Consider the following 19248-nt stretch of genomic DNA (forward strand, 5'->3'; position numbering starts at 1 on the left):
CCAGCACTCCAGGAGAGGCAGCTCAGAAGGCTCTGGGAGGGTGGCTCAGCAGAAGTTCTTCTTGAATGAAGAGAAATAAGACAATGAAACCTCCAGCTGCTAAAACAAAGTCATTAATTCTGTTATCAGACATTATCACCTGGTATCTATCAGCAACTTAAAGCAGCAATAAATGTACAGGAACTCTGTGGCAGCTGAGGAGGAGTGAGACCTGCTCTCAAGCAGTGCTCTAAAAATGCATCTCTGGAAAGAACATACATACAAGTGTACAGCTCACATTTATTTTACTGGAATTAAATAAAAAAGTGTATTTCCCATATTACACTTTTTTTTTTTTCATCTGATTCAGTCCTAGCAGAAAGGAAGTGTAACCCTCCCACCACCCTTGAAATTTAGACATACCAGTTTGTGGGCCCTGGAAAAGTTTTTATCAATATTACTCCATCACAGAGTGAAAAGGACCTCAGAAACAGACTCTGTTGCCATGACTACCTTCTTGATTAACCCTTCATGGTTCCCACTGTCTGAACAGCAGCCAGAACTCTCTCCTGAGTTGCTGAGCATCCTGACAGTAGAAAATCCACAATGTGTTCTGGCCCAGTGGACACTGGCATTGCTTGTAAAGCCTGAAGAGAGTGGTCTTGGCTAACGAGGTTGGCTGAGCAGTCCTGCTTTAGCTGCCAGGGCTTCATTCTGCTGGATATGGTATTCCTGAAATCTCATGGAGATCCTCTGGGTCATCTTCAGATACTTCTGTAGGCAGTGGTCTGAGCAAGTCATCTGGAGGAAGAGAGAAACAGAAGGCTTCAAGCAGCCATGCAAACAGGACACGAAATATAATCATCTGCAGGGATAAAGGGATAAATGACTCCATCTCCTATTCTGCTTAAACCTCCAGCTGAGGGGCTGGTGGTGCACAGCCTCTCTGTGCAGCAGAAAATGTGAAGTTTTGCTTTTTGAGGGCTGTCTGAGTCATCTTTTGATACTCATTCTCCAATGCAAGTCTTACTGGAGAAGATCTCAGACCTAGGAGGTTTTACCATTTCATCCCTGGGCTCCTCTTGTGAAACTAAAGCATGCAAAGCATTTCATTTTGCAATAAATACTAAACCTATTAAATGAACACTTTTTTTAAAGTTCTGTTCACACACACATTACTGCTTTTGACAGCCAAGTATGGTCTGCTGTGCCCTAGCTCAGTTTAACCTCTTTTTTGACCTTGCTTCTATCAGCCCTATCACTTGGCACCTGCTTGGTCAACCCTCACAAAAGCAACCAAAGGGACCCCCTGAAGTTCCATCAGGCAGCTCACCAGGGGAAGAAATAGTAGGGCCTTGTCCATACATGGTGGTTTTTGTTTTTTTTTTTTTATTTAGAGGGTTTTTTTTTTTCTTAAGTGTAGTGAGAGAGATGAACTCTATTTCTGAGCAAGAGTTTTACCAACTCTGTATTCTATATCATGGTTCTAAACCTTGCTATCACTGTAATAATTAACAAATTTAGATAAAAAGACTTTGCACCAGTACTAGAAAACCAGGAATTGCTTTGATTCTGCCAAGTATAAAAGCATATGAAAAGCAGAGGGGCTAAAAATGAACAGCACAACAAAAAAATCACCTATGGAGCTCTGCACACTACCCAGCACCCATCTTTCTCTCTCCTTGACCTGGCATCAGCTGCAGCAAAACTTGTTAAGCAGGAGCTAAGTCTGACTAGGAAAAAGAATTCTTCTCCCAGAGGGTGTGGTTTTTGTGATAAGGTGCCTGGGGAAATCCAGGCTTGCAGTGCTGATTTGCTGTAGGGAAGGAGGTCAGAAGCTGGTTTTTTGTTGGGTTTTTTTTATTTTCCAATCTAGAATCTCAAGGAAGACTCATGGAGTTATTCACCTTACTTATTTAATAAGAAACTACAACTTGAAATTTCCATACCAGATCAGACCAGTGGTCCATCTAGACCAGTGTCCTGTTTCCAGCAGGGGAAGGAGCCAGATGCTCTGCAAGAAACCTCATAATGGTTCATTATGGACAAAACTTCCCATAAGAAAGTTTCTTCCTAGCCTCCACTGTTAACAGAAGGCTCCTGTACTGCCAGACATGGCCCCTTTGCAGGTCACAGAAGCAAAAAAGAAAAGAACAAAACAAAACAAAGCAGATCAGAATCTCAGAATATTTTTTTGTAGCTAAATAATCTTAAGTATAATTCCCCTCCAATGAATATTTTTGGTTCTGGATCCCAGGTGTTTAATGAACATGAACTGTTATTTTTAAAGAAATTCTAGACACTGCAGCAGCAGGAGGATGTTTAATGCTCTACTGGAAATCAAACACCATCCCAGACAGGTGAGGAGGTTGTGTGGCTGACACTGGTGTTACCTGATGCTCCTTGCATTCTTCAAACAATTCAGGAGGAGTTGGTAAAAGACAGGAAGAAGAACTCATGCAGAATATTGCTAACCTCCTGCCATCCATAAAAACTGCACAAAAGCAGATGCAGAGAAGATCAGGGAACCAAGGCATCTGCCTGGGGCTGTTTAGCAGAAGAAAAGCTGAGTGGAGACATGACTTTTGCCTGAGCTGAGGAGTTAAAACTCCAAGGAGGCAGAAAAATGCTCAAAAACAATGGTTAGGTGAAAACTTGAGGATTTTTTCCTCTGCCAGCAGAGTCAAGTGAAGGTTCTTAGACTTTTAACCAACCAAAATTATGAGATTCTGAAACAGCCTCTCAACAGGAGAGAAGAGGCAAAAACCATGGAGTTAATACTACTGAGAGCTTCATGGTTTTTTTGCAGATGATTATGGGATGGAACTCCCTGCAACTCAGAAAAGTGGATTTAACAGCCAGAGCTTTGGAATCCCCAGTTTGGGGTAAGTAAGCAAATATTTCAGTAGGCTTCTACCTTCAAAGAAAGAGCTGCAGGCTTCAGGGGGGGCAACCTCCACATCCACCAAGATACCACCCATCAGAAGCTGAGGCACAAAAACCTCCACTGAGAGCTCAGGGATTGCAATAAGCAGCCAAAACACTGTGGCTGGGGAAGATTCCCTCTGTACAGACTGAAAAGAAGTCAGTGACAAAACCTCAAGAGGTCCTTAGCCCAGGGCTTGTCTTTAGCTGATGATCTAACACACCAAAAAGCATCTGGATTTGGCTTGGGTTTTTTTTTAAGAATTTATTTTAAGATAATTTAAGATAATTTTAAGATCATTTTTAAGATAATTTTTTATTTTAATTTATTTTAAATTTTAAGAATTATTTGTCATCAACTTGGGACATACTTGAGGATGTAGAACTGCAGACAAGCTGCTTCCCTTCCTTCCACTACATCTCTTCCTTTCTTCCTTGGAATCTGAGTGCCAGACACCTACACACCAGTAAAGATACACCAGTGGGACTGCTATCTGACTTCTGAGCTAGCTGCAGGGTTAACATTTTAAATTACTCCTGAAATTTGAATGCTGCACACAAACTATACCATAAATTCACAAAAAAGAGAGGAAACATTTACCCACCTCTTCTGGTTTAACATCTCTGCTAGTGAAATCCTTTATGCAGTCCATGAAGCAGTTTTCTGTAATTTTGTTGTACGTTCCAAGAAACTCTTTGAACTATAAATAAAAATCAAACAAACAGTGGGCATTAAAAAAATTCTAAGTTGATTTCTTACACACAGCTGCACGGCCAGCTGCTGACACATTTAAAGGAAAAGTCACAACAAAAAAATCAAGTCAGAATTTCAGATTTCAGCACCAAATGCTGCTCACTCAGCCATTACACTGTCTCTGTCAAGGGTCAATATTTATATTTTGGTTGCTACAGAACTCCTCTTAAGCTCAGATGATAACTTCCAACTTTTTGTCCTTCTCCATGCCCTACATTTTTTACTCTATGTGAGAAAATAATGTAAGATATTCAGAGCCACCACTCATAAATACAGCATCTTACCTGCTTGATCTGATCAGATTCTGAGATTTGTCCAGCCATATTCTACTGCTCACCTATTCTGGAGACAAAAGTAGAGTTTCACACAAAAGGCACACATAGGAACTCCAACATTTACAACAGAGTGGAATTTTATAGGTCCTTGAAGCAAATTTAAATGCAACTTTGCTCAGAATCTTTCCAGCCATCTGTTTGGAGGCAAATTATCTATTTGAGATGTATTCAGTTAAATAAACATTCAAATTAATTGCAGCTCTGCAACCTTCTCACCTCCAGCTGTTCACTGAGGCTCTTTCAGCACTTTTTTAGCATTCCCAACAGTTACAGTGTCTTAAAAAAAAAAAAAAAAAAAGTTATTTTACAAATGTTTTCAAACTCACAAAGTAAAACCAGGGCAAGAAGCAAGCAGTAACAGTTCCTAGCCTTGTAGTTTCAGTGATTTTAGGTGTCCACTGTAAAAACAGTAAGGAAAAAAGGCAAGCATGTAATGGCAGCTGCTCTGAATAGAGGTGGCACAAGTCACACTCTCACCCAACATTTAAACCAGAGCAAATGTTCTGGCCATTGAATACAGTGAATTAAATGCAAGAAAACACAGAAGAATGAGAAAGGCCTTAAAGGAAGTGAAACAGACAAAGGAAAAGGGAAGAATGAACAGCCATGGATCCAAGAATTTAAGCATCCTCAAGGAATACTGACGTTCCTAATCCAGTACAGTAATCAAGGCTTGAAAGCATCCCTGCAGGTTTCCTAGAACACTACTGAAAATAATCTTACTTTTCCCTTAATTTACCTATTATTTAGGACCTGTCACAGATGACAGTGCAAGCTAATATTACACACAGACCAGAACAAGATCCTTCAGTTTAAATCACATCAACTTGTGGAAGAAAAATGAGCACTGAAGTGTTATAACTTTGTGAAAAAAAGTTAATTTACCTGTCCTGCAAGCACTACTTAGCACTGGTCTTGTATTACACTTTGCCACGTTTGGGGCAAGATATTAATGTTTTGGAAAGCTTAAACTATTCCAGGCTCTTGGGAGAGGGGAGGGAGGGAGTAACCAAGCCTCTGAACAAGAATAAAAAGACATTAATAATGACATCTGCCTCTGAACATTGCATTTTACCACCAGGCAGGAAGCCAGTTCAGGGTTTGGAGGTGAAGCCCTCAGATGAATCCAAATTTAAGACCTCAGAACTAAGAATTCCTCATTGGCAGAGAGGTGACACAGCTTAATCTTAAGGAGAGCCTACAGGATATGTTTGCTCAGAAGAAAAAAGGTGTTACTCAGGTTCCTGCAAAGCTGGAACTTGTTTTAGGAGAGGTGGCCATGGCTGCCAGCTGGGAGAACAAGGAATGGAAGTAGATGGCAACTCCACTCACTCATTTCTCAGCCTGTCAGAATTAAAATCAGCAACAAATCCATAAAGTTAAAGTAGATTAAAGAGAGAGGTGAACACCACAGAGGACAGGAAAGACTTTCATCCTCTCCCAGGCACAGAAAACTAAGAGCTTCAGCTGTCAGTGCCATTTTCTCACACTCAGTATTGCTTCATTATGCTTGTTTATAACCAACCTGATCTTTTGTTCTGCTGTGACAAGTCTGGCAAGCCTAAAATTACACTTCTGCTGAGCTGCAGAGCCACAGAGCTTTTACTGGGGCACTTGGGAAACTGGGATTAAACCAGCTCTGGTTGAATCCAGCACGGTGGCACTATCTGATTTTAAGCATCTGAAGCACTTGTCCCTCTACAGGTATTTTACACTTCCCACACTGCAATTCTGTGGCTCTGCTGCCCCTCTACAGCAGCTCTGTTGAGTAACAACATCTAAAAATGTTCAGGCATCTAAAAATGCTCTAAACCTGCTCATTCCCAGCAACATGGATACCTGGTTTATCCTTAAAAGTATGCTCAGGGTCTAATTTCAAGTTTTATTGCTGTTTGCCTCCTTTCCCTCCACTCTGTGAAGCACACACACATCAAAAGTGATGAAAGAGCCCATGATGGGTTTGGCACTGACAAACTCTGCACAGCTTTGCCCACAGCTGCCCAAACAACTCCAGCATGTTTTGGGTTCAAGGCTTCACAGCCTGGGCTGTTCTCCTGGGGGCTGAATGGGATTTAAAGCCATGGCACTGCACTTCTAAAGATGTCAGAGTGAGGGAAGAGCTCTCTGTGCAACAGGGGCCACGAGGTCTGACTGTGCTGTTTCACCAGGAAAACCACCAGCAGCTGGGAAGTCTCCTTTCCTGAAGGACCCTGGAGCTCTTCCCAATGTTTTGATGCTCTAAAGACATTCTTTTAGGATAAGCCTCTCTGAGCAAGGCCAGCAGGTAAGGGTAACTTGTGGGTTTGATTTCCCATAAGCAGGCACAACAGGTTTCCCATCCTCTTTCCAAGGACACCAAAGGCTTTGGTCTATTCCCATTGCCCAGGCAAGAGCCTTCCCAGCCCTCTTTTACCCTCTGGAAAATAATATTTCTTTCTCTCTAATATCTTTCTCTAATATTTCTTTCTCCTGCAGCTGCCACTCCCATTGCTGGGGAAACACAGCATCACCATGGAGTAACAGCTTGGGGTTTTTTTGGTATTTGTTTTTTTTTGTTGTTGTTTTTGTTTTGTTTTGTTTGTGTGTTTTGTTTTGGTTTTTTTTTTTAAAAAAAAAGCTACAGCTCATTTAAGAAACAAAACCAGTGATGAGGTTCAGGAGGATTCCCAGCCAGCCTGGGGTTAATCATCTGCGTTGTTTCCATGACAGGAGAAACTGGATTGATGATCCCAGAACTCTTCTAAAACTTCTTCCCTGTGGGAATGCAGCCTCCCCAGCTCCACCTCCAGGAGCAGAGGGCTCAGGAACACAACTCCAAAGCTTTAATAGCTGGGGCAGAGCTTTTGGTTGTGATTATTGTGCTGCTGGGTGGCTGCAGTTGTAGAGGTGGAACCTGCAGTGTCAGCCACAGCAGGGAAGGTTTTTTTTTTTCCACTGATGTAATCAGCATCAGTGTCTCTTACCTAACCTTGAGTCAACAAGATTCCCTTCTCCATGGAAACTAAACAAGCCCTGTGTTTTGGGGGGAGGTTTCAACCCTTTTGCAACAGGCTGTATTTTATTAAGGGAGGGTTTGTGGCCAGACACCATAAATCCATCACCTTTGCCAGCCTGAATGAGCTGGAGGGCTGATCTCCCCTATATATAAAGCTGAGGGGTTTTTTTGGGGGGTTGTTTGGTTTTAAACCTTCACTTCCAACTGCACACAGAACACCACACAAGGGGTTTTGCATGTGCATAAAAATATCCAAAGATAAGTCCCAAGATAAAGCACCACAAGCTTGGAGGGAAAGTGGGTTTTTATGGCTGGGAATTAGATTTTAAAAACCTCCCTGATTTAAAGAGCTCTTTTAAATAATCTAATCACCCCACAAATATCCACAAAACCAAGAGACTGATGAGCTAATTCTGTAAACATCAGGGCAAGAGGCAATTTAAAGCCAAACCCCCAGTGCTGTGTGCCTGGGCAACCCTCTGTCCTGTGCCAGTCCAGTGAGGGTCCTGCTGTGCCCCCTTCTCCCTGGCTTCTCCCTCCTGGAGAGGGTCTCATCCACACTGGTGCTGGCAATGCAGCTCCACGAGGGGTTTCTTGCTCTTCCATGCCAAGGCCACAGCCTTCAGAGGCAGATGGTGAGATGATGGCTGGGGACAGAGTGGCTGAGAGCAGCCAGGCAGAAAGGGACCTGGGAGTCTGGATTGCCAGGAAGCTGAACAGGAGCCAGCAGTGTGCCCAGGTGGCCAAGAAGGCCAATGGCATCCTGGGCTGGCTCAGGAACAGCGTGGCCAGCAGGTCCAGGGAAGGGATTCTGCCCCTGTGCTCAGCCCTGGGGAGGCCACAGCTTGAGTCCTGTGTCCAGTTCTGGGCCCCTCAGCTCAGGAAGGAGATTGAGGTGCTGGAGCAGGTCCAGAGGAGAGCAAGGAGGCTGTGAAGGGATCCAGCACAAGTGCTGTGAGGAAGGGCTGAGGGAGCTGGGGGTGTTGAGGCTGGAGAAGAGGAGGCTCAGGGGAGACCTCATCACTCTCTACAACTCCCTGAAAGGAGGTTGGAGCCAGGGGGGGGTTGGGCTCTTTTCCCAGGCAACTCCCAGCAAGACAAGAGGGCACAAGAGGTCTCAAGTTGTGCCAGGGGAGGTTTAGGTTGGACATTAGAAAGAATTTCTTTCTGGAGAGGGTGATCAGACATTGGAATGGGCTGCCCAGGGAAGGGGTGGATTCTCCATCCCTGGAGATATTTCAAAAGAGCCTGGATGTGGCACTCAGTGCCATGGGCTGGGAACTGCAGCGGGAGTGGATCAAAGGTTGGACTTGATGAGCTCTGAGGTCCCTTCCAACCCAGCCAGTTCTGTGATTCTGTGAGACAGGGATTGGTCTGAAGGTGGCTGGGTAAGAAGTCACAGCTGGGGAACAGGCTGTGGTCACTCAGGATCTTGTGGCCATGGACTAGAGACTCTGCTCTGGAGAAAAGAAGGGCAGTGACGGGCAAGGTGTACGAGTGCCAAAGGCAAATGAACATGGTAAGGGTAAAACCAGACAGCCTGAGAGCCTCTTTGAACAGGATAAACACACACAAGAGGGCCTGTCCTGAGGGAAAAATTAATGTATTTCCATCAGCAGTTACCCAGGCAAGTTTGGGTTGGAAAGGACCTTAAATCTCCTCCATTCCCACCCCCTGCCATGGTCAGGGACACCTCCCACCAGCCCAGGTTGCTCCAAGCCCCATCCAACCTGGGCTGAGACACTGCCAGGGATGGGGCAGCCACAACTTCTCTGGGAAACCTGGCACAGGGGCTCAGCACCCTCAAAGAGAAGAATTTCTTCCCAATAACCCATTTAGTTCTCCTTTTTTGTGTGTGTGACTCCACTCCCCCTGACCCTGCTGCCACCTGCCCTTGTAAAAACCCCTCTGCAGTTCAGGCCTGGAAGACCAGAACCGAAGCAGGAGATACAACAATTCCACCTTGATTTCGCCGTGGGCTCCTTTTCTTTGTTCGTTTGCTTTTTTTTAAAATATTTTTACCACATCCTCCCCTTCCCCTTCCCAAGGGCACCTTGAACCCGGGGGCACCCAAGCCCCAACCCCACCGGGAGCCCCGGGGCCCAGCGGAGGCCCAGACACCCCGGCAGCCTCACATTCCGAACCGAGGAATGGGTTTATCCTTTATTCTTTATCCTTTATCCATCCATCCACCCTTCCATGAGCCCTTCCCCATCCCATCCCTTCCCCTGAGGGCTGCCCGCGGCCTGGCGCCCTCACCCCCCTCACCCCCGGGCGCGGTGCCTCAGGCTGCGGGGCTGCCCCGGTGCCCCATCCCCGCCCCGTAGCAGCCCCCTCGGGACTTACCGCAGCCCCGGCTCCCGCCACGCTGAGGGAAGGAGGAAAAGAAAGACGAGATCCGGCCCACCGAACCCGAACCCGCCCCGCCCGCCGATTCGCCACGCGGCGAATCCGCCAGCGCGGATCTACCGCCGGCTTTACGCTCCTCCCCCGGACCCAGCCGGCGGCGCGTTTCTACTCGGACGCTCTTGACGAGAGCACCGCTCACGTTTCCTTCCGGAGGCTCTTGAGGAGCGGGCGCTGTTGCCATGGCGGCGGGTGCTTCCGGTGCGGGAGGCGGGCTGCGGGAGCGCTGGGTCTGTCAGGCCCCCGGGGCGGGCAGGGGTGTGCGGGACGAGGGGAAAAGCGTTCCCCGGAGCTTTCAGACCGCTTTCTCTGCGCGGGAGTAAGCGGAGGAGCGCTGCTGCTGTAGCCGTAGCGCCTGTCCCGCTCGTCAGCGCCTGCGTGAGCAGATCCCCATGGAAGCGGGAAGCAGCTCCAGCCTCAGCCAGGACTCCTTGGCCAGCCTGACGGCGGGTGACGTGCTCATTCACTCCACGGGTGTCCAGAGGGAGAAGCCCATCGAGGCTGTGACACGAGCTGGTGGCCGTCCCAAGAAAGTGACGATCGCTGTCAAGAAGCTGCGGGAAGCGGTGTCCCCCGGCCCGGCAGCTGAGGTGGCTCTGTCCGGAGACGGAGCACCCTCCAGCGTCTCTCCAGCTTCGGTAGCAAGTTGGGTTCGGTTCGATGGAGTGACCCAAGTGACCCACGGGACTTCCCGCAGCGCGGCACCGGGTGCGTGGGTTGCCGGGGCTGGGTGGGGGTTCGGCTGAGGTCAGAGTGTGGCTTTCAGGCCTCTGGTAATTTTATACCCGAGGAGCTTTTTTTATTTGTTTTTTTCTTCTTTTTCCTTTTCTTCTTTTTCCTTTTCTTCTTTTTCCTTTTCTTCTTTTTCCTTCTTTTTCCTTTTCTTCTTTTTCCTTTTCTTCTTTTTCCTTTTCTTCTTTTTCCTTTTCTTCTTTTTCCTTTTCTTCTTTTTCCTTTTCTTCTTTTTCCTTTTCTTCTTTTTCCTTTTCTTCTTTTTCCTTTTCTTCTTTTTCCTTTTCTTCTTTTTCCTTTTCTTCTTTTTCCTTTTCTTCTTTTTCCTTTTCTTCTTTTTCCTTTTCTTCTTTTTCCTTTTCTTCTTTTTCCTTTTCTTCTTTTTCCTTTTCTTCTTTTTCCTTTTCTTCTTTTTCCTTCCTTTTCCTTTCCTTCCTTTTCCTTTCCTTCCTTTTCCTTTCCTTCCTTTTCCTTTCCTTCCTTTTCCTTTCCTTCCTTTTCCTTTCCTTCCTTTTCCTTTCCTTCCTTTTCCTTTCCTTCCTTTTCCTTTCCTTCCTTTTCCTTTCCTTCCTTTTCCTTTCCTTCCTTTTCCTTTCCTTCCTTTTCCTTTCCTTCCTTTTCCTTTCCTTCCTTTTCCTTTCCTTCCTTTTCCTTTCCTTCCTTTTCCTTTCCTTCCTTTTCCTTTCCTTCTTTTTCCTTTTCTTTTCCCCTCTTTTCCTTCTTTGTTTTCCCTGACTTCACTTCCCACATAGAAAGGGACTCGGATGGAGTGAGGGGGTCAGTCAGCTCTGTCAGGAAAACTCCAGATTCCTTGTCCTTAACTATCAGGCAGCTTTCACCTTGCTGGAAAAAGCCCCAACTGTCATTGTGACATTTAAAAAATATAATTAAAATAGGGCAAGAAGGTTGTAGGCAGCAATAGAGAGTGAAACAGTGACACATGCAGGGGATGAAAGAAGAAAGTTCAAGAAAATCATTATGGCCACAGTAAAATTACTTTTTTTTTTAGGAGTCTCAAGTACCAAAGGACATCCAGAACCTCTGCTTTCAGTAGAAAACTCTGCAGAGTCCTTGTTTTCATCCCAGATGGTAAGAAAAGTTACTGTTTCTTCCTGCGATTTCAGCCTAAGAGAACAGTGTTTTTATCATAGTTGTGTCTTCTGCAGCTCAGAAAAATAAAAGGAAAAAAAAAAGGGGGGGGGGGAAAGGAAAAAAAAAAAAGGAAGGAAAAAGAGAAAAAAGAGAAAAAAAAGGAAAAAAAGAAAAAAAAAAAGGAAAAGAAGGAAAAAAAGGAAAAAAAACCCAAAAAAAAAAGGAAGAAAAGAAAAGAAAAAAAAAGGAAGAAAAAGAAAGGAAAAAGAAAGGAAAGGAAAAGAAAGGAAAAAGAAAAAGAGGAAAAAAAAGAGAGAAAAAAAGCACAGCAGATCTTTGGCTCAGCTTTTGCACAGTAACTGTGCATCTGCTTCACTCTTCAGGTTGCAGCTGCTATGATGTTAATGCTGAAGTTTTTGGCAGGGTTTTGTGTAGTGAGAACCACAAGTCCTCAGGTGTCGCCGATAATGAACTGGGAGCTTAGGCCCAGCTGTGCCCAATAATTAGGGCCTGCCCCAGCCGGAAATGGGTGGGGCTGAAGGGCAAAATAAAAGGCATGCTCCCAGAAGCAGAAGAAGAAGCTGAGAGATGCCTGGGAAGAGAGATGGTGAGAGAGCTTCTGAGAAGAACCGTGTCCCCGAGTGAAAGGCTCGCCGCAACAATTGGTGGAGAATGCGGGCAACAACAGCAGCCGTGAATGCTGAGGTATTATAAAAAGCTCTACACGACCACGTTGGTTGCGGGAAGCTCTACAAAGCCAGGCTTAAATGCGGAAGGCGATATAAAGAGCTTCAAATACGCAACCACGTCAGATGGAGCCACTACGTTGGTGCGGGACGCTCTATAAAGAGCTCCAAATATGCAGCCACGGGAAAAGCTCCACAAGGCCAGGCTTAAATGCTGTAGGCGGCGTGAAGAGCTCGGAATAGAAGCCCAGCACGGCAAGACAACAGCCCGGAATGGTGAGCCAGGCAGGAGAGAAGCCGAAAAGCGGTAAGAAAAGCGAGGCTCAAAGGGCGCAGCGAGTTGGCGCGCGGAATTCAAACCCGAGGAATGCTGAAGCTGAAGCGGAGCTCTGAGTGTGCATCAAGTCAGTGCAGTCCTGAAACGGAGCCCCCAGGGACACGCGACAGTGCGGTCCTGAAACGGAGCCCCCAGGGACACGTGACAGTGCGGTCCTGAAACGGGGCCCTAGGGACACGCGATAAGACTGGTGCGCTGAATGCTCGGAGAAGCCTCTGCATGGCCAGGCATCCCGAGGTGGCGAGTACCAGCGAAAACTGAGCTGGTGCTCATGAGACCTCATCTCCTGCTGATAATAAAGGCTAAAGAGGCGAAAAAGCCGGTAAGAGCCCGAGCTTTCCCTCCACATTTCAATCAAAGGCTAAGAAAATTGTAAAAATAAGGAAATGAAAGGCTGGAAAAATATAATGAAATATTAAATTATTGTGAATTAATTGTAAATTATTGAAAAAATGAAATGAAAAGCCGTAATATAAGAATAATATTGTGAATTAATTGTAAATTATTGAAAAAAAGTTTATTTTTCAACAAAACAACAAAAAGGGGGGAAATGTAGTGAGAACCACAAGTCACCAGGTGTTGCCAATAATGAACTGGGAGCTTAGGCCCAGCTGTGCCCAATAATTAGGGCCTGCCCCAGCCAGAAATGGGCGGGGCTGAAGGGCAAAATAAAAGGCATGCTCCCAGAAACAGAAGACAGAAGAAGCTGAGAGACGCCTGGGAAGAGAGATAGTGAGAGAGCTTCTGAGAAGAACCGTGTCCCCGAGTGAAAGGCTCGCCGCAACAGTTTTGTTTACCTGTTGCATAGGAAATACAAATGTGGTTTTAAATTTTAGGGTGATTTCTCCTTTAAAAAGGTGAATATGGCACAACATTAGTTAGGAAAACAGAAAACCTTGTAGGTTTTTTATTTCTCTATATAATGAAACATATGTAACAAATATATATAATTTCTCTATATATATTCTCATATATAACAAATTATATAATTTCTCTATATAATGAAACATACTTCAATTTATATGGGGCTCTTAAACATTTGCAAATAAGAGTTATTTCTTTTTGGTTTGTTTCCACATGGAGTGGAAACTTGTCTCTTGCACACTTATGATAAGTGTGCATGAGGACAAAATAAACCTGTGCTGTGAAAGGGTTGCAGAGAACTCTCTGCATAGCTCAGAGCAGAGCTGGTGAGCTGAGCAGGAGTCTCAGCATCAATTATTTTTCAGTAAAAGGTTTTTACTTTCACAACTTGACTCTCTGACTTCTCACAGACTTCAGTTATTTCCTGGGCTGCAGTTAAAGCAAATTCAGCTCTGTTCCTGCAGTTCCACATTTCTGTGCCTAGGGGTGACCCTCAATTGTTGCAATGTATGAACTTAAGCATGGAATTTACCACTTTTTGGCCATAAAGGAGGAGAATACACTGCATCAGCACTTAGAATACCTATTTCTCATTTGAATTGTGTTTCTAGGGTGTCTTGTCCCTAAAATTTCCTGTGAGGTCTTGTCTACAAAGTCCAGATGATTCTGTAGTGAAGCTCTGTGAATGTTTTGTCCCAAGACCTGTGTGGAGATGGTTACACTGATTACATTCTGGTTACATTTGTGTGCTCAGAAATTCCATCTGCTTCTAAAATTCTGGCTGCTGATCCCTGAGGCTTTAACATAGAATTTTCTGCTCTTCTTGTCCTGAAGGATTATCCCAGAGAAGCTGCAGTTCAGGAAGATCCTTCACTGCTGCTGGAAGACAGCAGAAGACCTGAAGGTGAGGCACACTGATGGACTGATACAGCCCTTGTTTTTGTAATAAAACTGGTTAATTAGAGGAACAGGGAGTTTTAATTCTATCTTAGATATTTTTTCTTCAACATAGAAATCTGCCAGTGAAAATACTCAAATATTTCTTTGATAAAAGGACTATAACTGAGATTTATGCTCTTAAATTCTGCAATACTTCAGTCTTGCTGGCATTACACCATTTTATGGAAGGGGACTTGTACCAGAGCACCAGAATGATGAGATTCCTTTTCTAATTGAACTGTTCATGGGTTTTGATAGAGAACATGGGGGGGGAAGGAAAGGAGGGTTTGTTTGGATGCATTTTCCTGTTGTGAGTGACTGTACTACAAATGGATGCTTCTCTGCAAGCAGCCTACATGAGAAAAGTTTGTAATTTCTAATTAAAAAGTTCCTAATTTCGAAGATTTCTAATCCTTAAGAATCTAAAAAATGTTGTTGTTGCCTTTAACTTCTGAATCTGTCAGTTTCAATCAGATGTGGGGAAGTTGAGACTTTTTTTAGAGACTAATTTCAAGACTAAATTTAATGACTTTTAAAGAAAATTTTAAGAAAATACACATCTGCAGGTTTCTAAGGTACCTGTGGCTTGGGGAGGAGCTAAGCACAAATAAATAACCCCATTTAGGGCCAAGAAGCAGTACTTTAGTTTCCTTTTTTAAGCTCAGGGAGGGAGCAGCTTATCAGCTGTGTGTAATTAGCAGTAGTGAAACAATGAATCTGCCACATCTTGGGTTGTTACCTCTGCCCAGCAAACAGTAGAGTCTGAATCCTTTTATCATAGTGTAAAGCTATTAAAATTTATTCTGTTATTTACATTGATATAAATTTTTTTTCTTTTTCATTAATTTTTTTTCAAGTTAGAATTTGAAGGGTTTTATTTAGCAGGCATTCTGAACTCAAGTTGCCATTTATATAGTGTAACAAAATAGATTTTATTGCCACCAACATTCAATGCTATATAAAACTTTCTTAAATGAAGCCTTTAAATTAATTTATTATTAATTATAATTAATTTTATTTTATTTTATTTTATTATTATTATTAATTATAACTAATTTAAATGAAGCCTCTTAAATTAGAGCCTTAAATGAAGCCTCTAATCATGATTTAAATCAGCTACATACTGAAGGGAAACAGTTTTTTTTATTTGTATAGATAATGTACAGGCAGCAGATTCTTCACAGCACAATTGTACATCTTGAAATAACACTTTGTGTCTCCCTCTGGAACAGATTTTTGTCTGTCAACCTGACAAAGTTTATTTTATATCCTTCCCACAGATGATGTCTTTATTTCTCAATATGCTGCTGGTCAGAAGGAGGCTCTGAGAGCTGTGTTAAAGCAAAAGTAAGATATTACTTATTTATATACTGTTTATATACTTATTTATATTATTTATATTTATATTATTTATATATTTATTTATATTTATTACTGTTTTAGCTGCTCTGTTTCTCTGCAGGCACAGAGAAACTGTGCTGTACTGCTTCAGTTTCTGCCAAAACTCACAGCTGGTAAAGAAAAAATATTCTTTATTGTTCTTTTCCTTTTTCTGCCTGTGAAGATGTTTTCAGTTTCTTTTTTTACTCAGAATCTTGTTTACTTTACCTGTTTCCAGTAATACCTTTAAACTGTTTGAATTAATGATTTCATGTTACAAGTGTCAGTCAAGATCTGCTCTGATAGGTGAAGAATTTTTGTGCCAAAAGTGTGTAATATTTTTAAGGAGAGATAAGGACAGATGCTGAGTCCAGAGGCTGGAAATCTGTCTGGAAATGGACAAGCATAAATGAAGTTGAACTTACTAGAACACTTAGTTTTGCACAATCCAACCTGTAAACATATTTTTTGTTGCAGTCATCACAGTGAGATGCTTTTAAAATCAGAATCTTTGAGATAATACTGAGAAATTTCTTGTGTCATGCCTAAAGAGGAGAATAAAATTGTTTTTTAGGTGTCAAGAGCTTCAGGCAGAAATGCTTGATATGATTAGTGACATCAGTGCTGCACGTGGGAATCATTTGCTTGGGGATGAGGTGGAGAAAACTGCTTTTTACAGCCACTTCTTTATTTTTCTAGAACTCAAACTACTCCTGTACTTAAAGAGGTGAGGGTACAGCTCCTAGGAAACCCCTCAGTGGAGAAAAAGGAAGATGTTGGTCACGACACCAGGGAAGCACCCAGGGAAGTGGATTCTGCAGCCACCATTGCAGCAGCAACTGCTGCTGCCATTGCTACCACAGCTCCACTTCTTAAAGTGAGTAATTAGCTTGTGGGGATGAGTTCTGTGTCCTCACAAAGCAGCAGATTTCTCTAAGCAGGCCTGAGGTAAATAGACACCAATCATTGGGGCTGTCTCATGCTTTATCTGTCTCTTTTGGGAAGCAAAGAATTCTCTGATGATAGGAAGGATGTTTTGTTCACTCCATGCTTGCATCTCTTGCAATAAGGATTTTTTTTTTAATTTTTTAAAATTTTTAAATTTTTTTTTAAATTTTAAATTTTTTTTTAAAATTTAAGATTTTAAAAATTTATAATTTTAAAAATTTTTAATTTTTTAAAATTTTTAAATTTTTTAATTCTTAAATTTTTATTTTTGTTTTTTAAATTTTTTTAAAAATTTTAATTTTTAAAATTTTTTAATTTTTTTAATTTTTTTAATTTTTTTAATTTTTTAATTTTTTAATTTTTTAATTTTTTAATTTTTTAATTTTTTAATTTTTTAATTTTTTAATTTTTTAATTTTTTAATTTTTTAATTTTTTAATTTTTTAATTTTTTTTATTTTTTAATTTTTTATTTTTAATTTTTTAATTTTTTATTTTTAATTTTTTAATTTTTTATTTTTAATTTTTTAATTTTTAATTTTTTAATTTTTAATTTTTTAATTTTTAATTTTTTAATTTTTAATTTATTCTTAATTTCTTAATTTCTTAATTTAATTTCTGTATTTCTGTATTTCTGTATTTCTGTATTTCTGTATTTCTGTATTTCTGTATTTCTGTATTTCTGTATTTTGTATTTTTCATTTTTGTATTTATTTTTTAAAATTTTTAATTTTTAAAATTTTTTTTAATTTTTAAAATTTTTTTTAATTTTTAAAATTTTTTTTAATTTTTAAAATTTTTTTTAATTTTTAAAATTTTTTTTAATTTTTAAAATTTTTTTTAATTTTTAAAATTTTTTTTAATTTTTAAAATATTTTTTTAATTTTATTTTTTTAATTTTTTTCTCTTAATTTTTTTCTCCCACAGGTTCAAAACGATTTGGAAGCAAAAGTTAATTCAGTTTCAGCATTACTTCATCAGCTCCAGGAGACAGACAGACAACTGCAGCGCGTTGCTGAACAGCAAACAAATACAAAGTATCAGGAGGAGAAGCCCCACTGCCATGAAAGGGTCACTGAGCTGGAAAAACAACTGAGTGCTCTCATGGTGCAACGGATTCAGCACCTGGAAAAGCTACAGGAGCAGCAAATGAATATTCAGGTAACAATACAGATGATTTTATCTGTTTCTTAGTGTCAGTGTGTTAATAATTTGCATTGTATCTCAGTATTAGAAAGAAAAATCTAGTGGCCAGCACATGGGCTTTGAGCTTCCTGGGAAAAGCTTTATTCCTGGTTCTTTCCCAGATATCTGCTCCTCTCCCCAAAGTGATTTTTCACTGTGGAAATTAAATGCAAAAATTGTGTTCCCGTTGCCACTGGGAGATGATGAGAACTTCATTAATTGAAGAAACTTCCATTTAATAAGTAGCCAGTCAGACTGGACACCTAAGGAGAGTTTTATACATGGCTTGCAGAGCCTCCCATGTTTTTTGAATCATAGAATCATAGAATAGGCTGGGTTGGAAGGGAAATCAGAGATCATCGAGTCCAACCCTTGAACAACTACTGCCACAGTCACTACACCATGGCACTGAGTGCCATATCGAGTCGCTTTTTAAATGCCTCCAGGGATGAAGAGTCCACCACCTCCCCAGGCAGCCCGTTCCAATGTCTGATCACCCTTTCTGTGAAAAAATTCTTTCTAATATCCAATCTGAACTTCCCCTGGCACAATTTAAGACCATGCCCTCTTGTCTTACTGAGAGTTGCCTGGGAAAAGAGACCAACCCCCGCCTGGCTCCATCCTCCTTTCAGGGAGTTGTAGAGAGTGATGAGGTCTCCCCTGAGCCTCCTCTTCTCCAGCCTCAACACCCCCAGCTCCCTCAGCCTCTCCTCATAGGATCTGTGTTCGAGTCCCTTCACCAGCTTGGTTGCCTCCTTTGGACCTGTTCGAGGACCTCCATATCCTTCTTGAACTGAGGGGCCCAGAACTGGACACAGGACTCAAGCTGTGGCCTCCCCAGGGCTGAGCACAGGGGCAGAATCACCTCCTTGGACCTGCTGGTGACGCTGTTTCTGATACAGGCCAGGATGCCATTGGCCTTCTTGGCCACCTGGGCACACTGCTGGCTCATGTTCAGCTTCCTGGCAATCCAGACTCCCAGTTCTCTTTCTGTCTGGCTGCTCTCCAACCACTCTGTGCCCAGCCTGGAGCTCCCCATGGGGTTGTTGTGGCCAAAGTGCAGGACCCGGCACTTGGCCTTGTTGAAGCTCATCCCATTGGAGTCAGCCCAACTCTCCAGTCTGTCCAGGTAGCAAGATGTCCAAGCTGAAGGGCAGCAAGATGTCCAAGCATATCCATATTGTGAGTTTGGTGTAAATGACTGTTCAAAAAGACTTCTCTAACTGATGGTTAGAGTTTTACTTGAGAAACTAAACATATATCTTAAAGACTTTGTAATTCTGTCTCTCAGTCTCACCTCATCAGCTCTGCAGTCAACATGAGGGCCTTACAGCAGAGTCACAACCCTTCCTCCAGCCTCCTGGCAAAACAGGCTGAGCAGCCACAACAGCAGCTGCTGAATAACCAAGAATCTTCATATCAGAGGACTTCATTTCCTACCAGTGCTCCACCTGCTCAAGGTGAAGACAAATTCTTAGTGTCTTATTCTCAGTGTTAGTTTTCTATTAATTTTGTGTCCATTACTACTGATGTATCCAACGTTTCTTCTGTGTAATTGTTTGGGGGTTTGGTTTTTTTTTTTTGCTTCCTGTATAACATACACCTCTTACTCTGATAATGCTGTAGCTTAAATCACAGTGAGAGATTGGTGTTTACTGACTGTTTAATCTGTATCAAGAGAGGCCAAGACTTA

General features: G+C 42.3%; 2 protein-coding genes across 7 annotated transcripts in view; one reads left to right on the forward strand and one right to left on the reverse strand.

Moving 5' to 3' along the window:
• Positions 1 to 267: 267 nt before the first annotated feature.
• TIMM9 (translocase of inner mitochondrial membrane 9) overlaps positions 268 to 19248 on the reverse strand; it is a 169348-nt gene continuing 150367 nt past the window's right edge. The window contains exons 1-4 of one of the 3 annotated variants that reach the window (XM_071745277.1): positions 9335 to 9476; positions 3943 to 4000; positions 3510 to 3605; positions 268 to 780 (exon numbers count right to left, since the gene is read on the reverse strand). In XM_071745277.1, the coding sequence (XP_071601378.1) occupies positions 646 to 780; positions 3510 to 3605; positions 3943 to 3981 (270 nt within the window). In that variant the 5' untranslated portion in view covers positions 3982 to 4000; positions 9335 to 9476 and the 3' untranslated portion in view covers positions 268 to 645. Of the gene's footprint in view, positions 781 to 3509; positions 3606 to 3942; positions 4001 to 5832; positions 5913 to 9334; positions 9477 to 19248 lie in introns of those variants that run through there. The other 2 variants (XM_071745276.1, XM_071745278.1) reach the window with 2 other exon arrangements.
• KIAA0586 (KIAA0586 ortholog) overlaps positions 9576 to 19248 on the forward strand; it is a 76122-nt gene continuing 66449 nt past the window's right edge. For 3 of the 4 annotated variants that reach the window (XM_071745264.1, XM_071745267.1, XM_071745265.1), the window contains exons 1-7: positions 9576 to 10102; positions 11136 to 11215; positions 13940 to 14009; positions 15325 to 15391; positions 16124 to 16301; positions 17298 to 17531; positions 18847 to 19015. In XM_071745264.1, the coding sequence (XP_071601365.1) occupies positions 9787 to 10102; positions 11136 to 11215; positions 13940 to 14009; positions 15325 to 15391; positions 16124 to 16301; positions 17298 to 17531; positions 18847 to 19015 (1114 nt within the window). In that variant the 5' untranslated portion in view covers positions 9576 to 9786. The remainder of the gene's footprint in view (positions 10103 to 11135; positions 11216 to 13939; positions 14010 to 15324; positions 15392 to 16123; positions 16302 to 17297; positions 17532 to 18846; positions 19016 to 19248) is intronic. The other variant, XM_071745266.1, reaches the window with a different exon arrangement.

This window comes from Heliangelus exortis, chromosome 5, assembly GCF_036169615.1.
Source record: "Heliangelus exortis chromosome 5, bHelExo1.hap1, whole genome shotgun sequence".
Lineage (NCBI taxonomy): Eukaryota > Metazoa > Chordata > Aves > Apodiformes > Trochilidae > Heliangelus > Heliangelus exortis.